The following is an 18681-nucleotide window of genomic DNA, read 5'->3' as shown; positions in this document are numbered from 1 at the left end:
TTTAAGTAAGTGAAAATGGGTTGGAACTAGAAATTACCCCACCAACTTACTTAGCTTACTTGTCACATAAAACTATTAGCATCCTTAAATTCATGGGATCACCACCTTTAAAATATTCCTAAAAAATCTCAACATCTCAACAGCTCCAACTCTATTTTTTAGAAAATCCAACCTAAATTCTTTAAAAAAAAAAAAAAAGCCGTGATCAGCCCAGCCCCCTTCCATAAGACCCCAGCCTAAAAAAAAAACCCTTCACCCGCTAACCAGAAAGCACACAACGGATAGAAGATATTTTATTTCGCCGACTAAAATATTTCCCGGCGCGAGGCAGTTTTTGACCTTTTTAAGTTCGAACAAAAAGCTTATCGACTGATAACCAGAAAGCACACAACTGTTAAAGGGAATATTTTAATTAGTTAATTTCTGAGTAAAAATAGAGAAAGAAATCAGCGATGGGCGTTTATTTGGTCCAGCAAATGTTCGAAGGGCAGGGTGAAAGCAGGTGGTAACAGGTTTGCAATGGCAAGGGTGATGGCTGCTTCTCCGTCCATGTCACTCTCTCTCCCTCTAATCAAGGACTGTTCATTCGTCGTCCGCTTTAATTCCAAGGTATTCATTTTCTTCCCTTCCCTCGTAAAGAAGCAGCTGTATATGTATAGCTTAGTTTAGAAATTCGGAATTCAATGTTCCATAACAGAGGAAGAAAACCCATTTTGAAAAAGCTAATGAATTATTTAGCAGGGGTCCACCCTGCTATTCAAAAGGTCCGGGTATATCCCACAAGAAAATGCAAAGACATGATTCATAAGCTATATCGAAGTAGAAGAATTGTATCAACTAGTCCTGTGCAGTGATATAGGGTCTCTTACGCATAAACTCCATAATCAGAGTCAAAAAAAGTTTTCTAGCCATCAACCTCTCGCCCAATATGCAAGTTAAAACTGATTTAACGAGGTAATTGATCTTATTATTTCCCTGTATAGTTGGTGTCGGTTGAGTGAGGTAGTCCTCTCTTTGTTCTGTAATTTGTTACAAACTACACTTGATCTACAACCAACCAATATTTACTTATGCTCTGCTTGGGAATTATTTTTAATCTATCTTTCGACAGGGACGCTTTCTCTGGGCATTTCAACCTGTCAATGCGAAGATGCGGAGACGGGACTTTGGCGGGTAGGAAACGCCTTAGAAATGGCAGGGGACGGCTAACTGTCCTAAGGAATGCTAGCTGCTCACTTCAACCTAGCCTGGAAAAAGAGTAATTAGAAAAAGAAAAAAAAAGAAAAGAACGCAAAAAAAGAAAAAAGGGTATAACTGCTGTGTAATTTTCAGACTCAATTGAGAAACTGCATCATATAACTGTTGTTATGCTATGTTGCACCAAGTTTCCGGGATGGGGACAACAGCAGACAGTAGAGCAAATTACCAGGACAGCTGGGATATGAGGTGACAACAGCAGACAGTAGGACAAATTTTCAGGACAGCTGGGATAAGAGGCCATTTTTTATATATAGTTTTTAGGATGTACTGATGCATAAGTTATGATGTATGAGGGTAACTTATATATTGGTGCATTCTGGTGTTGGATAACCATTTCCATTTTTTAAGGGATGGTAGTTAAAAAATTTAGAAAAATAAAAAATAAAAAATTTCAAATATTTATATGATAAGACATTCACAATATTTATTATCTAACCACATTTTGGACTATTAGATCCGAATTGAGAATTCATGTGAGCAAATTAATAACATTTCAGTGTCTAATCATATGAGTTACGAATCTTCATTACCAATGTGAACATAAAAATTTAGCCTCGTTTTCTGTTAATGAAGTTTTTTAATATTAGATGATAAAAAATCAGTTACCTCTAGTTTAGGTTTGATTTCTTTCTTTTCAATGTCATTTTGAGCTTAAATGAAACATTATTTTTGTGGGGTTCGTTTGTGAGTTATAGACTGTTTGTACCTTTAAATAAAGACGTATGCTAAGCCTCAATACACTAGTTTCACTATATTTGATTGATTTCCAAACTAGCAGGTCCCTTGGGGTTCGTTTGTGAGTTATAGACTGTTTGTACCTTTAAATAAAGACGTATGCTAAGCCTCAATACACTAGTTTCACTATATTTGATTGATTTCCAAGCTAGTAGGTCCCTTGTGAGTAGAAACGTCAATCTACCTAGCAAAAGCTATCTTTCAGTAGCCAAATCTAAACATGACCGAGCCTTGGAGGGATCTTCTCTTTTTTAAAGAGAGGTATGCCCATGCAGGGATCAGAATACACCTTTGACCATTTTTTAATTAATTGAAAATAAAAAAATAGTTGTATTCTGATTTTCAATTAATTAACAAATACAGACAAATGTGTATTCTGATCCCTGCATAGACAATTCGTTTCAAGAGAGTGTCTGACCACTTACGTGTATTGATGTACACTTTTGAAACTCAATAGTTGACAATAAGGAGCATACAAGTTGGCCTCTATAGGATCATACATCAAATTGACAACCCTTATGAGACCTGTCTTCACCTTAGCATCCTGTATGGATGTGACTCTACTATGCCTTTGCTTGTACCACTTGGGTTTCAATGCATAGGCAACCATGTGCAAGTGAGTGTTGAGCTTCTCTCATCTCTGTTGATTGATTGGCTGAATGGGCTGATTGTAGAATGCTAATGTGGGGTACTCTCGCACAACAATGCTCATTTGGTCTAGCATAGAATCAATGCACTCATACTCCTCTCCAAGGCTAGGGGCATTGGCATCCTCATATCGAGCTACTTGGATATCTAGAGTAATGATGGAGACTATATATTTTGTATCACCCCAAAAACATCTCTCTTGACTACATCCTTCACTCTCTTCCCTTGCTTTGTCTTGGATTCGGGCCGCTGATTCCATTTTGCAGTCATAACCATTAGTTTTAATGCCTCTTGCAACTCAAGCATTTTCTCCAAGAGAATGAAATAGGATGCATATCTCATCTCATTAGGTTTTAAAAATTCCTTCTTAGAGAAGGTCTTGAAGAGTGCATGTGAAGTTTGGTGGTTGCAGTTAAACGTTTGGACAGATGACCATACCATTTTAGGGGTTAGGTTAGCTGTATCATCAATATTTGATGTCTTTTTTAATCATGCAATCAATGAATTATTCAGATTTGTTGTATGTAATCTTGTGAGTGGATATTTGTCACTCAAAATCCTGAAAAATAATTTTCTAGTTCAGCACATCAGCATTGGTATTTGTTTTAGTTGTTACAGTTATATAAAAATCAGATTTGTGTTTACAATGTTGGTGTTTCCATGTTTACAGCTGCTGTCATAATTTATCCAGCAATTCATTATCCAATTCATGCACAAGGGTGTCATATAAATATCGGTGAATGATACTATTTGTATCCATAAGAAATCAGTCATAAATTGTAATGTCCTTGCTATTATATTAATGGAACTAGTTTAAAAACCTTCTTCAAAAAATTATTTAATCAGCTGCTCCACTACCCAAGTAATATCCCCAATTGCTATTAACATGTAACTAAACTAGAGTTCCCTCGTTTAACTAGAACATATAGGACTGTATTGAGCTAGAACAGATCCGTTAATGATTCATTTGTTTGAGTTAGATATATAGGACTGTATTGATCTAGGTTCATCAATCTTTAAGTTAATGTTTGAACATTGATACTAAGGTAGCATTCTCTGCTATCAAAATGTATAGTTGTTATGATCCCAAATGGATCATCAGAGATTAAGGCATAAGTGCGATAATTAAGACTCAGGCATCATTTCTTTCTCATGAACAATGGTACCCTTTGGGGTTTTAACTATATACAAATATTTCTATGTCAAAGACACTTCCTTTATTACAATTAAGCTGAACTAGACATGCATGATTCATCGATGCATAGAATAAGAGATCAATCTTAAGTATACAATGTTCTTTCTTCCTAATTTTTCTTTTTCACAGACAAAAAAACCATATATTTGTTGTTACTATTCCAGAACAGAAAGTGTATGCTGGAAAATGCGGTGACGAAAATGAACAACTCGAGTCCAAAAGACCCACACACCAGTGAGACTCTTGGTGCAAGTATGTGAACAAATCAATTAGTTCAACTTCCCAAGGGGTGTCCCATTGTTCTCTATCTCACAAGATCCCTAAAGTCAATGTTTTTTCTCTCAGATCATTGAGCAAATAACTTAGGAATGACAACTCCAAGAATGAGTGATATTTGATTTATATGCATGAATGCATTCTAAGATATATATGATGTTAGAATTATGATGATTAAGCTAGTATGAAGATGATGATATGATAAAAGATTAGCAAATTATCCTAGCATGATATATTATCCTAGCATGACATATTTTAGGATATGAAAATATACTTCTAAATGCTATTATGATGATTTATCAAAGAGAGGCTAAAATACTTAGTTAATTAGACTATAATGTAGATGCATAAAGACTTGGATATATGAAAAATGAAGAATGAAAGCTCTATTTATAGGGAAAATAGGGCAATAGATGGTTAAGATTTGAATAATCTTAACAAGGGTTAGGATTGAAAGTTAATCAATCCATGTTTACAATTCTCACCAATGAAATGGTGACAATTGTCAACAAGAGGTTGCTTGAAAGGAGATGCAAGAAGCATTAAATGGCTGAGAAGACACGAGGGTTACCTTAGGAGGTAAAGGTTAAGGTTAAGTTAGGGTTATCTAATGGATAAAGCTTTTACCCAAGGGGTAAACTCTTGTGGAAGGGTTAATAGGATAACCAAGGTTAAAGCCATGAATGCTTGATGAGACCCTTGGGTTAGATGAGGGTTAAGTTAGAGAGAAATCTCTAACCAGAGGTCAAAGATAAGTTAACCATAAATGGTTATGTAAGAGCCTTTAATGGTTTGGAAGACTTTTAGAGGTTAACCATTTGAAGACACAAAGCCTTTAATGGTTATTGAAGACTTTGGAGGCTTTGAGAAGTGACTTCTTTTTGCTTAGGAATGTGACAATAATTAGGAGATGAATTAGGCTAAATTGGAAGTGGTTAGAAGAATCTAGAAAGGGTTTAGGAGGCAAGTGGGAGATGTAGGAAAATGCAAGTGGAGGGAAAAGGATTTTAATTTTAAAAAAATTACTTTATTTCAACTAAAATAGGTGCAACTTGCATAAATACAAGTTGGGGGATTTTAATAAATAAATTAGATTTATTTATTTGCAAAAATCAATTTAATTAAATGTAAATTTAATTAAAAAGGGAGAAAGGGGAATTAATTAAATAAAGTGATTTATTTAATTAAAGGCTAGAAAAGGTTTAGGTGAATCTAATTAAATAAATTGAGTAATTCATTCAATCAAATAGATGAACAATGAAGAAATTAATTAAATAGAATTTGATTAATAGGAGGAATGGGGTTAAAATAAATATTAAATATTTATTTAGGAAAGTGGTCATATTTATATGTCTACAGAAAGAATACACAAGAATTGAATGATGATACAAGTTTTTTTTCTATTAAAATACTTCAAAACATATACATCATAACCATTCCGAAAATGTCATCAGAGTGGTGTCCTACATTTTACATGTATTTTACTATCTAAAGTATCATTTTTACATGTATATCAAAAAGGCCATAGCCCTATGTCAGCTCACTTGGTTTTACATCATGAACAATATATAAGAGGATTAGTACAACAAAATTGCCTGCTATGTCAGTATACATATAGCAAAAAGGACCACACTGTTCAATGAGCTCCTAAAACTTTCTCCCCAATCCTAGGAGAAGGCTCATTTGGATCTTCAATGTTGAGTCTCTACATATACTGTGCCAATGCTTCAATCTCCTTTAGATGTAGCATATCCATATGTTTCTTTAAGTATTGAACAAACTGGATATCTTCCTTGCAAATCTGAAGAGCACCTTCGCGGACCAAAATCATGAACCTGTCTTTAGAGATCTCCAAGACAGTAGAAACCTGAGACATAATGTAAAATGTGTAAGTTTACTATTAAACCCAATAAGCCTCATCCTCTTGTTTTGAAAAACCTCTCCATTTCTTTTTTTCTAGATAAACCACAGGACTTCACAAGATAGGACAGACTAGAACCGGTTCATCCTAAGGTCAAAAGATTCTACAAAACCAGCAAGGATTTCACTCCAAGAAGGACCAGTCCGAAGGTTCCAGATAATAGGAGAGCCAAGGAAGATGGACCACACACCACAAGCAAAATCACATTCAAAAAACAGGTGTTCAAAAGACTCTTGGACATTACACACACCACACCTAATAAGTTTAGGACCCTCAGCAGATAAAAAAGAACCAACAACTAATTTTTTTAAAAGAAGAAGCCATCTAAAACAAGATTTCTTAGGATCAATGGGGGAATGCCAAAAAAAACAAAAACAAATTGCCACCTAGACTTAGGCCAATCAAGACCCCATCATTGATTAACTCAAGTGAAGATTGAGTAGTCATCCTTCAACATCATGTAAATCTGCTTAGTAGAAATGTCCAAAAAAGAAGAACCATCCAGCGATTTTAGTTGCTTCAAAAAGGAGTCAGTATCTAGAATCTTACCAGGGAAGAAACAACCTGTAGCCTTACTAATAAGAGAGTAGGTTTTCTTTTGTGAGGGAGGAATCCCATATTTAGAGCCGATCTTAGTCCAAGAGCCAAGTACGGTTGTCAAACAGTACATTGCTAATAAAGGAAATACCTTTTTCATTCCAGATCTTAGCAGAGTAGCTTTGAGTCAGAGCAAGAGGTTTGTTATTTAAGTTCACCCCCCACCAGATAGATCTGTCCACAACAACATATGAAGGAGAGTTGCCTATAGCATCCTTAGAATGGAGTAAACTCCTTACTTGTGACCATGTCTTCCATAGTGAAGCAAATACATTAGAGCCAAACACCTTCATGTTCTAATCCCCCAATTCAATATCACATAAAGGGATATTCTTCCACTTTTTGCCTTTTTTAATAACTAACCTTTCAATATTATTTCTGATCAGCACCTTCCAAGGTTCATTACCATACAGAGCTTTGACAATACATTTGGAGGCTAAGGCAATGCCATGGGCCTTGATATCTTTGATACCCAATCCACCCATAATCATTGGTCTGCAACACCAAATCCAATTCACACAATGTCTCTTATTATGACCCATCCCATCAGACCATAGAAAGTCCCTCGTGATCTTCTCAAGCTTATTAGTTTGGTAGTTAGCAAACACCCATGCAGAGGCACAATAGATATGATGAGAGGAAAGAACCTTTCGAACAATTTGCACTCTTCGAGCCAAGGAGAGAAGGTGAGTCTGCCATTTTAAATGCTTCCTCTCAATTTTAGAGTATATCCAATGCCACATATCTTGAGTGGAGGGGTTAATAGCAAAGGGAATACCAAGATACCTTACAATAGAATTTGGACCAGCCCACTGCCAACATTTGCAAGGGACCCAACTTGGAGGAACATCAGACCAACCAAGCACTATAGATTTGTGAGGAGCTACCTTTGCTCCAGAGGCCAGACAAAAAAACTGTAGTCTATTCATAGCATTATCAAAGTTTTCCTCATTCAAAGCCAAAAATAAAGCAGCATCATTAGCAAATTGGGCTTTGATTAGATCATTAGCATTAGCAAGAGTAAGTCCTCTGATAGAAGGCCCAAGTGCAGGAGCCCTCAGAATGTAGAAAAGAGCATCAACAACAATGACAAACAAGGCCGGGGCAATGGGGCAACCTTGCCCGATAGACCTCCTTAGAGGGATAGGTTCAGAGAATTCACCATTAACCTCAACAAGTGTGGAGGAGTCCTTAAAAAGAATATCAATCCATCTACAAAAGTAGGAAGGAAAACCAAAAGCTTGCAACATTCCTCTAATGAAGGGCCACTCAATTCTGTCATATGCTTTCTTAAAGTCCAAAAGAATCATTGCAACATTATGCTTATCAGCTTTAGCCCAATGCATTGCCTCCCAACTAGTAACCAAGTTTTCTAGAATATATATACCTTTAATGAATCCAGTCTGGGTGGCAGAGATGAAGTTGTTCAATAACCCAACAATCCTCCTTGCTAATACTTTTGCAACAATTTGGTAGGAGATATTCAGTAGGGTAATAGGTCTCCGGTTTTTAACCAGAGTCTTATCCCCACCTTTAGGTAACAATTTGATGACACCTTTATTGATGTTCTCTCCAAGGGATCCCTGTTTAAATACATCTTCATATAGAGAAAATAGTTCCAAGCTTATCCATTCTGAGTGCTTATAGAATTCAACAGGTAACCCATCTAACCCTGGGGACTTACCATTAGCCAGTGAACTGATAGCACCCTTAATCTCCTTCAGAGAGATCTTATGACTTAGAGCCTTAGCCTCCTCACAGGAAATTTTCTTAGGGATTAACAACAAGCATTTCTCAAGGGCCTCCTGATTCATATCACCATGTTCAGAAGAAAAGAGGCCACTGTAAAAACTGAAGAAAGCCTCCTTAATGGACATCGGGTCATTGGTGATAGAATTGTTGACTTGAATGTCTTCAATAAGTTCCCTTCTATTCTTGGCTCTAATAAGATTGAAGAAGTAGTTGGTTCCCTTGTCACCATCTTTAAGCCAGTTCATTTTAGCTCTAACCTTCTACCCTTGGATCTTGAAGTGTTGCAATTTCCTTAGGAGATTTTTGACCGAAGATAATTCTCCCTCTAGGGTCAGGGCATGCCCCTTACTCTGAAGTTTCTTCTTGATCTCATTGAGCCTAATCAAAAGAAAAGATTCCTCTCTAGACCTATCTAATGCATATTTCTTACCAATGATCTAGAACATTTTCCTCCAAGTAACAGTGAGAGCCTCCCATTGCGCCCTAGGTCTGAGGTTAGGAATATTCAGCTTGGTCAATTGGGAGACCATCTTAATAGCCTCACTAATGTCCTCATCATTAAGCAAGGAGACATTAAGTTTGAAACCATTCTCCCTTTTAGGCCGGATCACAGAGGAGGGATCAAGGTCCAGATTAACAATGACAGAGATAGGAGAATGATCCAAGATACTAGCAGTGAAACACAAATAGGGGCCTGCCCCCCCTGAGAAGGGAGAGAAAAAAGTGAAGCATTTGCATAGCATCTATCCAATCTACAATACATTCTCTGCTTACCACTTTGGTTATTGCACCATGTGAACCAAATACTAGAAAAAGAGCCCTTTTTCTTCTCCAGGGGATCTACCAGATTAAATCTCCTCTTGAACTTAGCCCAGAAGAAATGTTCATTACCCTTCCAACAATGCTTATTGCCACCACTTTTGTCCTCACCATGTTCTATCATGTTAAAATCAGCCACAAAACTCCAATGGGCATTCGGGAGACCGATTGTCAACCAATTCCAAAAACTGGCTCTATCTTTGTAGTCATTAGTAGCATAAATATTGCAAATACCAAAAACACCGTCTTTCTCTTTAAAAGTGACCCATAGAGCCCTTTGGCAGGGGGAAACACCATTAGCAATGATCTTATCTGCCCACTTAGGACCAACCAAAATGGTAGTACCACCTTTACCCCTATCATGATTGGAGTGGAACCCTATGGCTTGAGCCCACAAGAATTTCAACATAGTATAAGCATGGAACCCTACCACTTTGATTTCTTGGAGGCAAATAATGTCTTTTTCCTTTATACTGTTACACCATTTCCTAACCACATATTTTCTATCATACGTCTCCAAGCCCCTAACATTCCAGCTATGTATGTGCATCATCATAAAATTATTTGGTGGAGGGTTTTTTATTCTTGCACAACCTATTAAAGCACTCTGGTACCTCATTGCCTTTTTTACTATTGTCATTAGAGAGAGATTGTCTATCAGATGTTTTCCTTTTCTTTCTAACCTTTTTACTAACCACCTCTATAAATTGCTCAGCATTACTGATAGCCATACCATCAGCACCAAAAGGCACAATTTGTTTATCAGAAGATACATCCGCCATGGAGTTCATGATACCAGGTAATTAGTTACTCATCTTCAATTCAGATGGGACTTGGAAGGCATTCCTTATTAAACCAGCTTTCTCCTTAATACTTGCAAGGGCAAGTTGTTGAGCTTTCAGTTTGGGGTGAGCGGAGGGATTAATAATCTTCACTTGATCACAATTAGGAAGATTAGCCTGTATTGGGTGGCACTCGACAAGGATGTTGGAGGGATCATTCATGACAGAGGCTTGGACAACTTCATACTCATCCTCAAACAGAGGATTGGAGAGACTAACAAATTTATTACCATTACTATCATCAGTCGGGCAATCAAGGCCAAAATTGGCCTTCTCAATGCCATTGTCAGTTGGGATATCCACTGGTAAAGTATTACCTTCTTTAGTTATATTAACAAAATTTTGCATTTTTCTAATATCACTTCTCAAATTGCCTTCAACAACAATGTTAAAATTAGCATTGTGAGAGTTTTTCAGAGAAGGGCAATCCTTCCTCATATGCCCATTAATTTTGTAGAAGAAACAGGACCCCAAATTGCCCAACATGGACAATTCCCAAGCAAATCTTTCTCCTTCAAAATCAAGAGAGATAATGTTGGGAAACACAACCTCGGGATCAAGTGCAACAAGAGCCCTAGCATTCAAGTGAGGGAGAGTGGTTCTCGATTCCTCAACTTGCAGAACCGAGCCCAACGGTTTCAGAATCTGAGGAATGAATGGCCAAAATTCGGGCCGGAGGTTTTTAATTTCAACCCAGTTAGGGGAGGAGTGAGCAATAACCTGCTTGACATTTCCTTTAGGAGACCAAGGAAATGCCCTAAACAAGGAGTGCCCAACATTCCAAAAAAATTTCTTCAAGACCCTATCTTGCATATTATGGGATTTCAAAAAAATTACAAATAAACCCTTCTGAATCATTCTGCAAAAATTGACATGAATACCTAATTTCTTACCCCAAACATTTGCAATCCAGTCATCAAAAAAATTCGGCGAAGGCAAAGATTCTCTATCCATGCATACAAAAAAATTTGCAATATTTCTTAAGCGCGATGACTTAGACCTAATGGCTTTTATCATATCTTCATTTGGCGACAAGGAAAGAGTCTTCAACCCGAGAGGACGTGACGTACCATATCCTTCCCCTCTGGGGTTGTCGGCCGCGCTACCATCACCAAATCCGAGTCTATCTCCATCGGTTGAGGACCCTCTTGGACCGTTCTTTGTATCCATGTGCTCGTGCCTGCAAAATGATCCATCAAAGCTAGCAAAAGGAGGGCAAACCATGGCCGATTGTTCCAAGACCACTGCTTTGTATGAGAGCTTTTCATGCTTGCCCTTCTGCGAATTAACAACCTCATTCTCCAAACCCCCACTACTATTAATGATATGCTTCTCATCATTCTTGCAACTGGGTTCGCTATCATTCACACTACCCATCCGCCTTCGCACGAGCGGCCTTAGGGAAGGGGCACAATCGTCTACCTAAGCCTAAGAGCAATTTGTTAAGAAAACATGCAGAGGGAGAAAAAAGACTAAAGAAACAAGGAAGCGAATAGAATGAAACACAAGGCAACCACAAACAAATCAATCAAACACCAAGGAGGCGACACGAGGAAAACATTAAGCACACACAAGAGTGATGCAGGACACCAAGGGAATCGTAGGAGCGCTAGCAAGCCAGGTCCGAAATCCAAGGAGGGTGAAAAGACAGCCTTCCTGGATTCGTACCAGTTGTAGAGTGCCTCCCCCTTTGATTTGCAAAAAAAAAAAATGATGATACAAGTTTTTGATTGACTTCATTAATATATATACATGCAATCGATCACATACAACAAGTTATGATTGATTATTTAACAACATAGACGTATAAGTCTATTGATAACGAATTAATTACTGCTTGTTGTGACCATTTCACACATCGCCCCATTGAAATGGGGACCCCCTCTTTTTGCTTTTGTTTTGCCTGTTCTTCTCTCTGCTTTTAGGGTTTTGAGTAAGTGAGTGAGTCGTCTGGACTAGGGTTAAGCCTTAGGGTTTCCTTTTGATATTTTCAAGCCGAAGTCCAGTCAAATTTTGAAAGATTATTAAGCATCCTCGCGCAGATTGCAATTTTGAAATAGGATAAGCCTGCCAGGAAGTCAAGTATGTCTCAGGATGAGTCCAGTCAAGATTTTGAGGGCAAATTCAAGTTAGGTCTAAGTGATAGCATTTTGATGATTAAATTACACATTTTGTCTAGGTGAATTTTGACCAAATTTTGGGAGTAAGGTAACCAATTCTTGGCCTTGGAGACGACCTAGCCCTGCATGATGAAGTGATCTGAAGACCTAGATTTTGATATTTTAACTCCAAAAGGGCAAAATCGCTCCTGTCCCTCTCCCAGGGACCAGGACGAAAATGATATTTTGTGCATTTTGGTTATTGACTTGTTTTATTTGCTTTTTGCAGGGTCGCCAGGAGAGACAATCGAGCGTGAATTGAAGATTTTGAAGAATAAAAAATGACAAGTTTTTAAGGTTTAAGGCCAAATAGCTCCTGTCCCTTGCTGAAGGACCAGGGTGAAATGGCTCATCTAGATTGTTTTGGGCCTCATTTGATCGAACTGAAGCATCAAGGATGCAACGAAGGATGAAACGAGCATCAAGGAGTATCCAGACTTGGTCATTGACAATGAAAGATTGAACTTTTGGCCTAACAAGACAAGTTCGCTCCTGTCCCTCACCCAGGGACTAGAGCGATTTTCTTCAAACACACCTTCTTGGACGTTTTTTTGGATTTGGACTCTTGTTCATAGCTTGCAAAACGATGATATCTTTCCCAACAAAGGATATTTGAGAAGAAAATTGTAAAGATTTGACCTTTAAGATGACAAAAATCGCTCCTGTCCCTCACTGAAGGACTGGAGCTTGAATTCTAAGTTCGCCTTATCCTTGCAAGATTTGAATGATTTCGCGATTTGAGAAGAACAAGGAAAGTGTGTTTTATTCGTTGAATATAATTTGAGCGACCAACTAGCAAGGAAACATGCTAAGATGACAAAAATAGCTCCTGTCCCTCTCTCAGGGACCAAGGCGATTTTAAAGGAAGCTCCTCTCCCTCTCCTAGGGACCAGAGCGATTTTCTGAAAAGACAATTTTTTAGCAAGGGTGAAGCAAGTTCTACGTTTGGGATGAGTAAAGGAAGGCATAATAGCTCCATTGAAGATAATTTTGAAAGATTGTAAAACACAAGTGAAGCCTAAATGGCCAAGGCGCTCCTATCCCTCACCTAGGGACCAGGGCGAAAAATGCATTATCAAGTTTCCCTTCCAACTGTGGTCGAATCCAGGTCAAGGCACAATATGAAGATGATATTCGAAAAGCTTCAAGGGAAAACAAAGTTGCAAGGACCGCACAACTGGACGAATAATGGCCAAAGTGCTCTTGTCCCTCTCCAAGGGACCAGAGCGAAATATTCAACTATGCCTAATTTTAAAATGCCAATTTCGTTTCCAACATTCGAGATGGAGTAAACAATGACGTTTTTCACCTTGAAGGCAATTGGAAGTTGACACGATCAAGGGTTTGCACCAAGAACTAAATGGCGCTCTTGTCCTTCACTCAAGGACCAAGGCGATTTTCATAAAAACAATCATTCCTTTCCAAAACCACGTCAAGGCGAAGTCATGCAAAGTCCAAAATATCTTTAGGAAGACGATGAATAAGGAGCCAACCTTAAAAAATTGACTAACTTAAGCACAAATGCAAAATCGCTCCTGTCCTTCACTGAAGGACCAGGGCGAATATCCTTGGGAGAGCTCATTTGGTCTTGAGAAAGCAAATTGGACATGCATGAAACGAACAATAAAGATCATTGCCTGCCTCACAACTCGATTTGGCAATTAAAGAGACAAGGACCAAGGGTAAAAAGTAAAGATCGCTCCTGTCCCTCACCAAGGGACCAGGGCGAAAATCTCTAGAATATCAAGTTTGCCTTGCAAAGGACAAGTTAAGCATGTATGGAATGGATGGATGAAATCATCACTTGCCCTGTAACATGAATTGGTGATTAGAAGATAAAGATCAAGGGCAAAAGTAGAAAATCGCTCCTGTCCCTCTCCAAGGGACCAGGGCGAAAATGTTCCAAGGTACGCCTCTTCCAAAGATCACATGAATCAAACTCAAGGTTCCAAGCGAAAATGCCATTTTGAACATCAAGGATGAAGTTTCAAACGTAAAAAATTGAAAGATGGAGGACCAAAATGCATGGGCGCTCCTGTCCCTCTCCCAGGGACCAAAGCGATGTTGATAGATGTCCCTTATATCTCCTATGCCTAGGCGCCAATAATTTTTTGAATTACATTAAATGCCAAATTTGCTAAAACGTGAGATATTTAATTAAATGGGCATTTAATAAGTTCGCATAAGGCATTTAATAAATAATTTAGCCTTTTAAAAAATCGAAATTTAATTGCAAAGGCATTTAATTAATTATTAATTTAAATAAAAAAGAGAACGCTTGGGGTTTTATTTTAAATATTTTAATAAAGGTCGGCCTCCTTTTTATTTAATTTGTGTTTGTTTTCACCTATTTTCTAAGTCGGCCTATGGGCAATGGCAAAGCATAAGCGCCTATATATGGGAGGTACTTTGAGGCATTTTAATCCATCATTCAATCATTGTCTACATGCGATTTGGAGAAGCAATAAAAAGTGCGAATTTTGATCCAAGGAGAGGTGCGATTTTTCAATCCAAGGAGAAGTGCGAACTTTGCTAGAGGTTAGAGGTGGAGCGAGTTTTCCTCAAGACGTTGAAGCCCCAAGGGTGGTGAAGTTGATGAAGGAGGCGCCTTTGCTAGAAGTCTTCGATCTTCATTTTGCCTAGCAAATTTCTTAATTTTTGCATTGTTTTTTAGAGCTAGTTCTCAAAGAGAGGTATGGCAAGATCTCCTTCGTTCAAATTTTGAAATTTTGAATTTCCAATTGCATAGTCATATTTAGGAAATGATAATTCAAAGACTTATCATGAAGTTTTCTAAATTTTAAAATTTTAATCCAATCTATATTTCTACGTTCCAAGGTATATTGCTCATTATGAAATGTTATGTAGGTGTCAAGATGGCGACCCCAAAGGCAGGAGCATCCAGCAGTCGTCCGGCTCTCATGAAGGAAGATCAAAGGAATGAAGAAATGGAGACCAAGATCGTGTCAAAATGGAGCAACATTGGAGATACCAACTTGGGAAACTTCAGTGTGAAGAAGTTTCGAGAGGTCCCTTACATTGGGAAGCCATCACCTGTCGCGAGGAGAATAATTGAAAGTGGCATTATCAAGGCGGCCGTCTTCCCTCCAGCAATCCAGTGTCATGAGCTGATGATCGAGTGTGCCCGCCATTACGACCCACAGTCAAGATCGATCGTGTCCAAGGAAGGAAACACTTTAGCTTATCTTTCAGAAGAGGCTATAAGTGAAGCTCTTCACCTACCAGAACATAAAGATATGATTTACAAAAGTTTGGAAGGAGCTAGATCCATGTACGAAGATGATCCAGACACTTGCTTGGGCATCATCAACAAGAATTGGTTACTCAAAAGTCGTCCTCGCCTGAGCAAGATTCCCAACACACCACACAGGATCGACTTCCAGGAGGAATACAGAGATTTGATAACCTTACTCAATCGAGTTACAGGGGCTCCTCAAGCCTTCTATTTTGAGAAGTGGATGTTCTTCTTCATCCAAGTGATAGTTCAGGGAAAGGGAACAATTCATTGGGCTAGAATTATTAGCCATTGCTTGGACGTGCAGTTGAGAAGACTGAAGGCTACTAAATCCTTCCACATGAGCTCGTACATCATGTATGCCTTGATCAGGAGTTTTGAATATGCAGGACTACCTCACAGAGGAGTAATTGGAAGAGGACCTGGAGAAGTCAGAGTTTGTGATTCTTATGTTCATTTGCATCATCCACCAGGAAGCAACTACAAGTTAGTCAATGATACCTTCACGATGAACATCACCAGGACACTACAAGGCGGGATTCACAATCGGATATCTCAAGAGGCACAAGAGCTTGTAAAGAGGTACAGTGCTTGGTTTATCCAATTCCAGAAGTTTACATATATTAGAGTTCATGGATGTCCTTCACTTCCATATATGTTGCCAAGATATCCGACAGACCAGATAGTATTACTTGAGGTAACTAGACAGTTGGCAGCTTATGCAAAGGCATTTAGACACAGGCATGGAAATGGAATTCTTGTACCTATCTTACTAGGAAATTCAGTTGAGGTATGTCCTAATGCTCCAGCTTTAGATGATGCAGAAAGAGAGTTGGCCTTATATTCATTTTCATTCTTTTCATTAAGGGAGAATTTCGATCCTTATGGGTATATAGAGGAGACAGTTGGTAGAAAGTACAAGCATGAATGTCAGGTAGAGGACTTTTGGATGAATCTCTCAGATGATTTAGAAGTGAAAAGAAAGATGCATTCCAAATTGCCTTTGGATTTCATCAGGAAATGCAAGGTTTATAGAGTGGCCGATCAAGCTCAGGACAGTGGCAGGCACCTCCAGTCATCTTATGATAGAGAGGACAAGGCAGTGAAGATAGATTGGAATGAACCTGAGGTTGTGGACTTAAAAGCTATGATGGCTCCAGTTTTGTCCTGTACTCGCAGATGGGTTGATGTGCAACATCAAAAGTCGAGAGAGCAAAATATATCTATGACTTTTACTTTGGAGGAAAGATCGACAGAAGGAGGAGCAAGCGCAAGTGAAGGCCATCCTCATCCTAGAAGCACAAGCGAAGGCAATCCTCACCCCAGAAGCGTAAGTGAAGGCAATCCTCATCCTAGAGGTGCGAAGAGGAAGAAAAGACCTGAGAAAAGAGAATCTTCCAAGAAGAAGCAAGAGGCCAATCGAGATCGCTCATCCGGCACATCTTCTTGACAAGAGAAGAGGACACTTGAAGTGGAAGAATCTATGGAATCCATGGTTCAGAATGATAAACATGAAGAAGGACAGGCATCTCAACGTTCATCAAGTCAATCTCCCCAGGTCAATGAGCTACATGAAGGCAAGAATGATGATGAAGCGACATCTCCTCTCCGGAAAGAAGAGCCATTGCCTAAAGAAATACAAGTTAGAGAGACGAGGTCCGCTATTCCAGATTGGTTGAAGGAGAGATTAACAAGGGCGATTGTGATCGAAGACGAAGATAATGTGATTGATTTAGATAGCCTTGTCGGAAATCCTCAGGGAGTAACAGAAAGGAGGAAGGCCACCAAAATGTCCAAGATGATCAGAGATGAGACGGGTTCCAGGAAGTTGCAGATAGCTACACCGGCAGTGGACAAGTACGAGGGTGAAATCCTTGCAGAAGTGTATGATGTAGAAACCGTTGAGCTTGGTCCACTCACCACTGAGCAGGCAATGGATGAGGCAACTGATTCATTTGAGGCACTTAAAGATAAACTTAAGGAAGAAATGGAAAAGAGTAGAAAACTTGAGAGAGAGGTCGGTGCTTGGAGAGGCTACTTTAGCCATCTCAGTCAACCTTTGGGACGTCAGGATCCAGCAGTATCTCCTGTGCAAGCACTTCCCCTAGAATCAGTTGGTGAGGCAGAGAGAGTTAAGAGCTTGGTCCAGCTTATGAGCTCTTGGATTGACAAATCTCATACAGTTGCAGTTGAGGTCGCAACAAGAATGATGCAGACCATTCATCGGGCTATCCAGGTCCTTGAGATCATCCACAACCTAATGATAACAGTAGCCGCTTTTGCTCATACTAAAGATGTTATCATTCCTGTTCTTCAAGTAATCAGACAAACACCAAGGAAGACCTTAGCACAAGAAAAGATAATGGATGGAGGAGCTCATAATTTACTCCAGTGGTCTACTTTACTCCAGATGAAGGAAGTTCTTTTCGAAGACACCAGTGCCAAATGCAATCAAGTGGAGGAGGTCATCCATCCAATCCAGGACAAGGTGTTTGGGGTTTTATGTACTATTCTTGGCAGAAGAATCGAAGTTGAGACAGATGTGGATCTTTAAGAATTGGAAGAAAGGGTCAAGGTCATCTTTTGCAAAGATGAGAATGTTATTACAGATGAGCAAAGAGATCAAATGTTTGCTACTATGCTCCTGATTGAGAAAATCAAGGAACTCGAACCTGAATGGGACGCAGCTCTTCTCAAGGCCTTTGATCAGATTATTCACTTGGAGGAACGAATGAGGAATCTTCCCGAGATTCCTATGGCTGAGATTGAAGGAATCGTGTCCAGATTCATTGCATATGCTAAAAAGGAGCATTGGAAAGGGAACAAGGTTCTAGAAGAGAGGTTGTTATAGATGACGTGGCACCTTAATTGTCATTGGTCTATGTTTCCTAGATTTTTGTGCCAAATTAAATATTTGGCTATGCATTTAATATTGTTCAATAAAAGGGGAACTTTTGTAATAAAACCCTAATTAGGGTTTAGGTGTCAAAATCTCAGCCGTTGATCTTCTTTTGATCTGGGCCGTTCATTGTAATTGAGGATGCTATTTATACCCTCATTCACTTTCATTTTGTAATAAGAAATAGTTAGAAGTTTAGAGCTTTGAGAGAAGAAAATATTTGTAGCAAGATTGAGCTTTGAAGAAGGAATTTCAAGCAATTGTTGTCTATTTTGGCTTTGAGATCAATAAAATATTGAAGTTATGGTGTTTTATTGCAATT

The 18681-nt window shown here is 38.7% G+C and overlaps 1 protein-coding gene across 1 annotated transcript in view; it reads left to right on the top strand.

The window, feature by feature from the left end:
- The first annotated feature begins 333 nt into the window (after nucleotides 1-333).
- The window catches only part of LOC131051185 (APO protein 1, chloroplastic), an 81853-nt gene continuing 63505 nt past the window's right edge, over nucleotides 334-18681 (top strand). The window contains exon 1 of the mRNA XM_057985578.2: nucleotides 334-609. Coding sequence (XP_057841561.2) covers nucleotides 520-609 — 90 coding nt within the window. The 5' untranslated portion in view covers nucleotides 334-519. The remainder of the gene's footprint in view (nucleotides 610-18681) is intronic.

This window comes from Cryptomeria japonica, chromosome 8, assembly GCF_030272615.1.
Source record: "Cryptomeria japonica chromosome 8, Sugi_1.0, whole genome shotgun sequence".
Taxonomy (NCBI): Eukaryota; Viridiplantae; Streptophyta; class Pinopsida; order Cupressales; family Cupressaceae; genus Cryptomeria; species Cryptomeria japonica.
The sequence above is the reverse complement of the archived record's forward strand: the minus strand, read 5'-3'. Positions and strand labels throughout refer to the sequence as shown.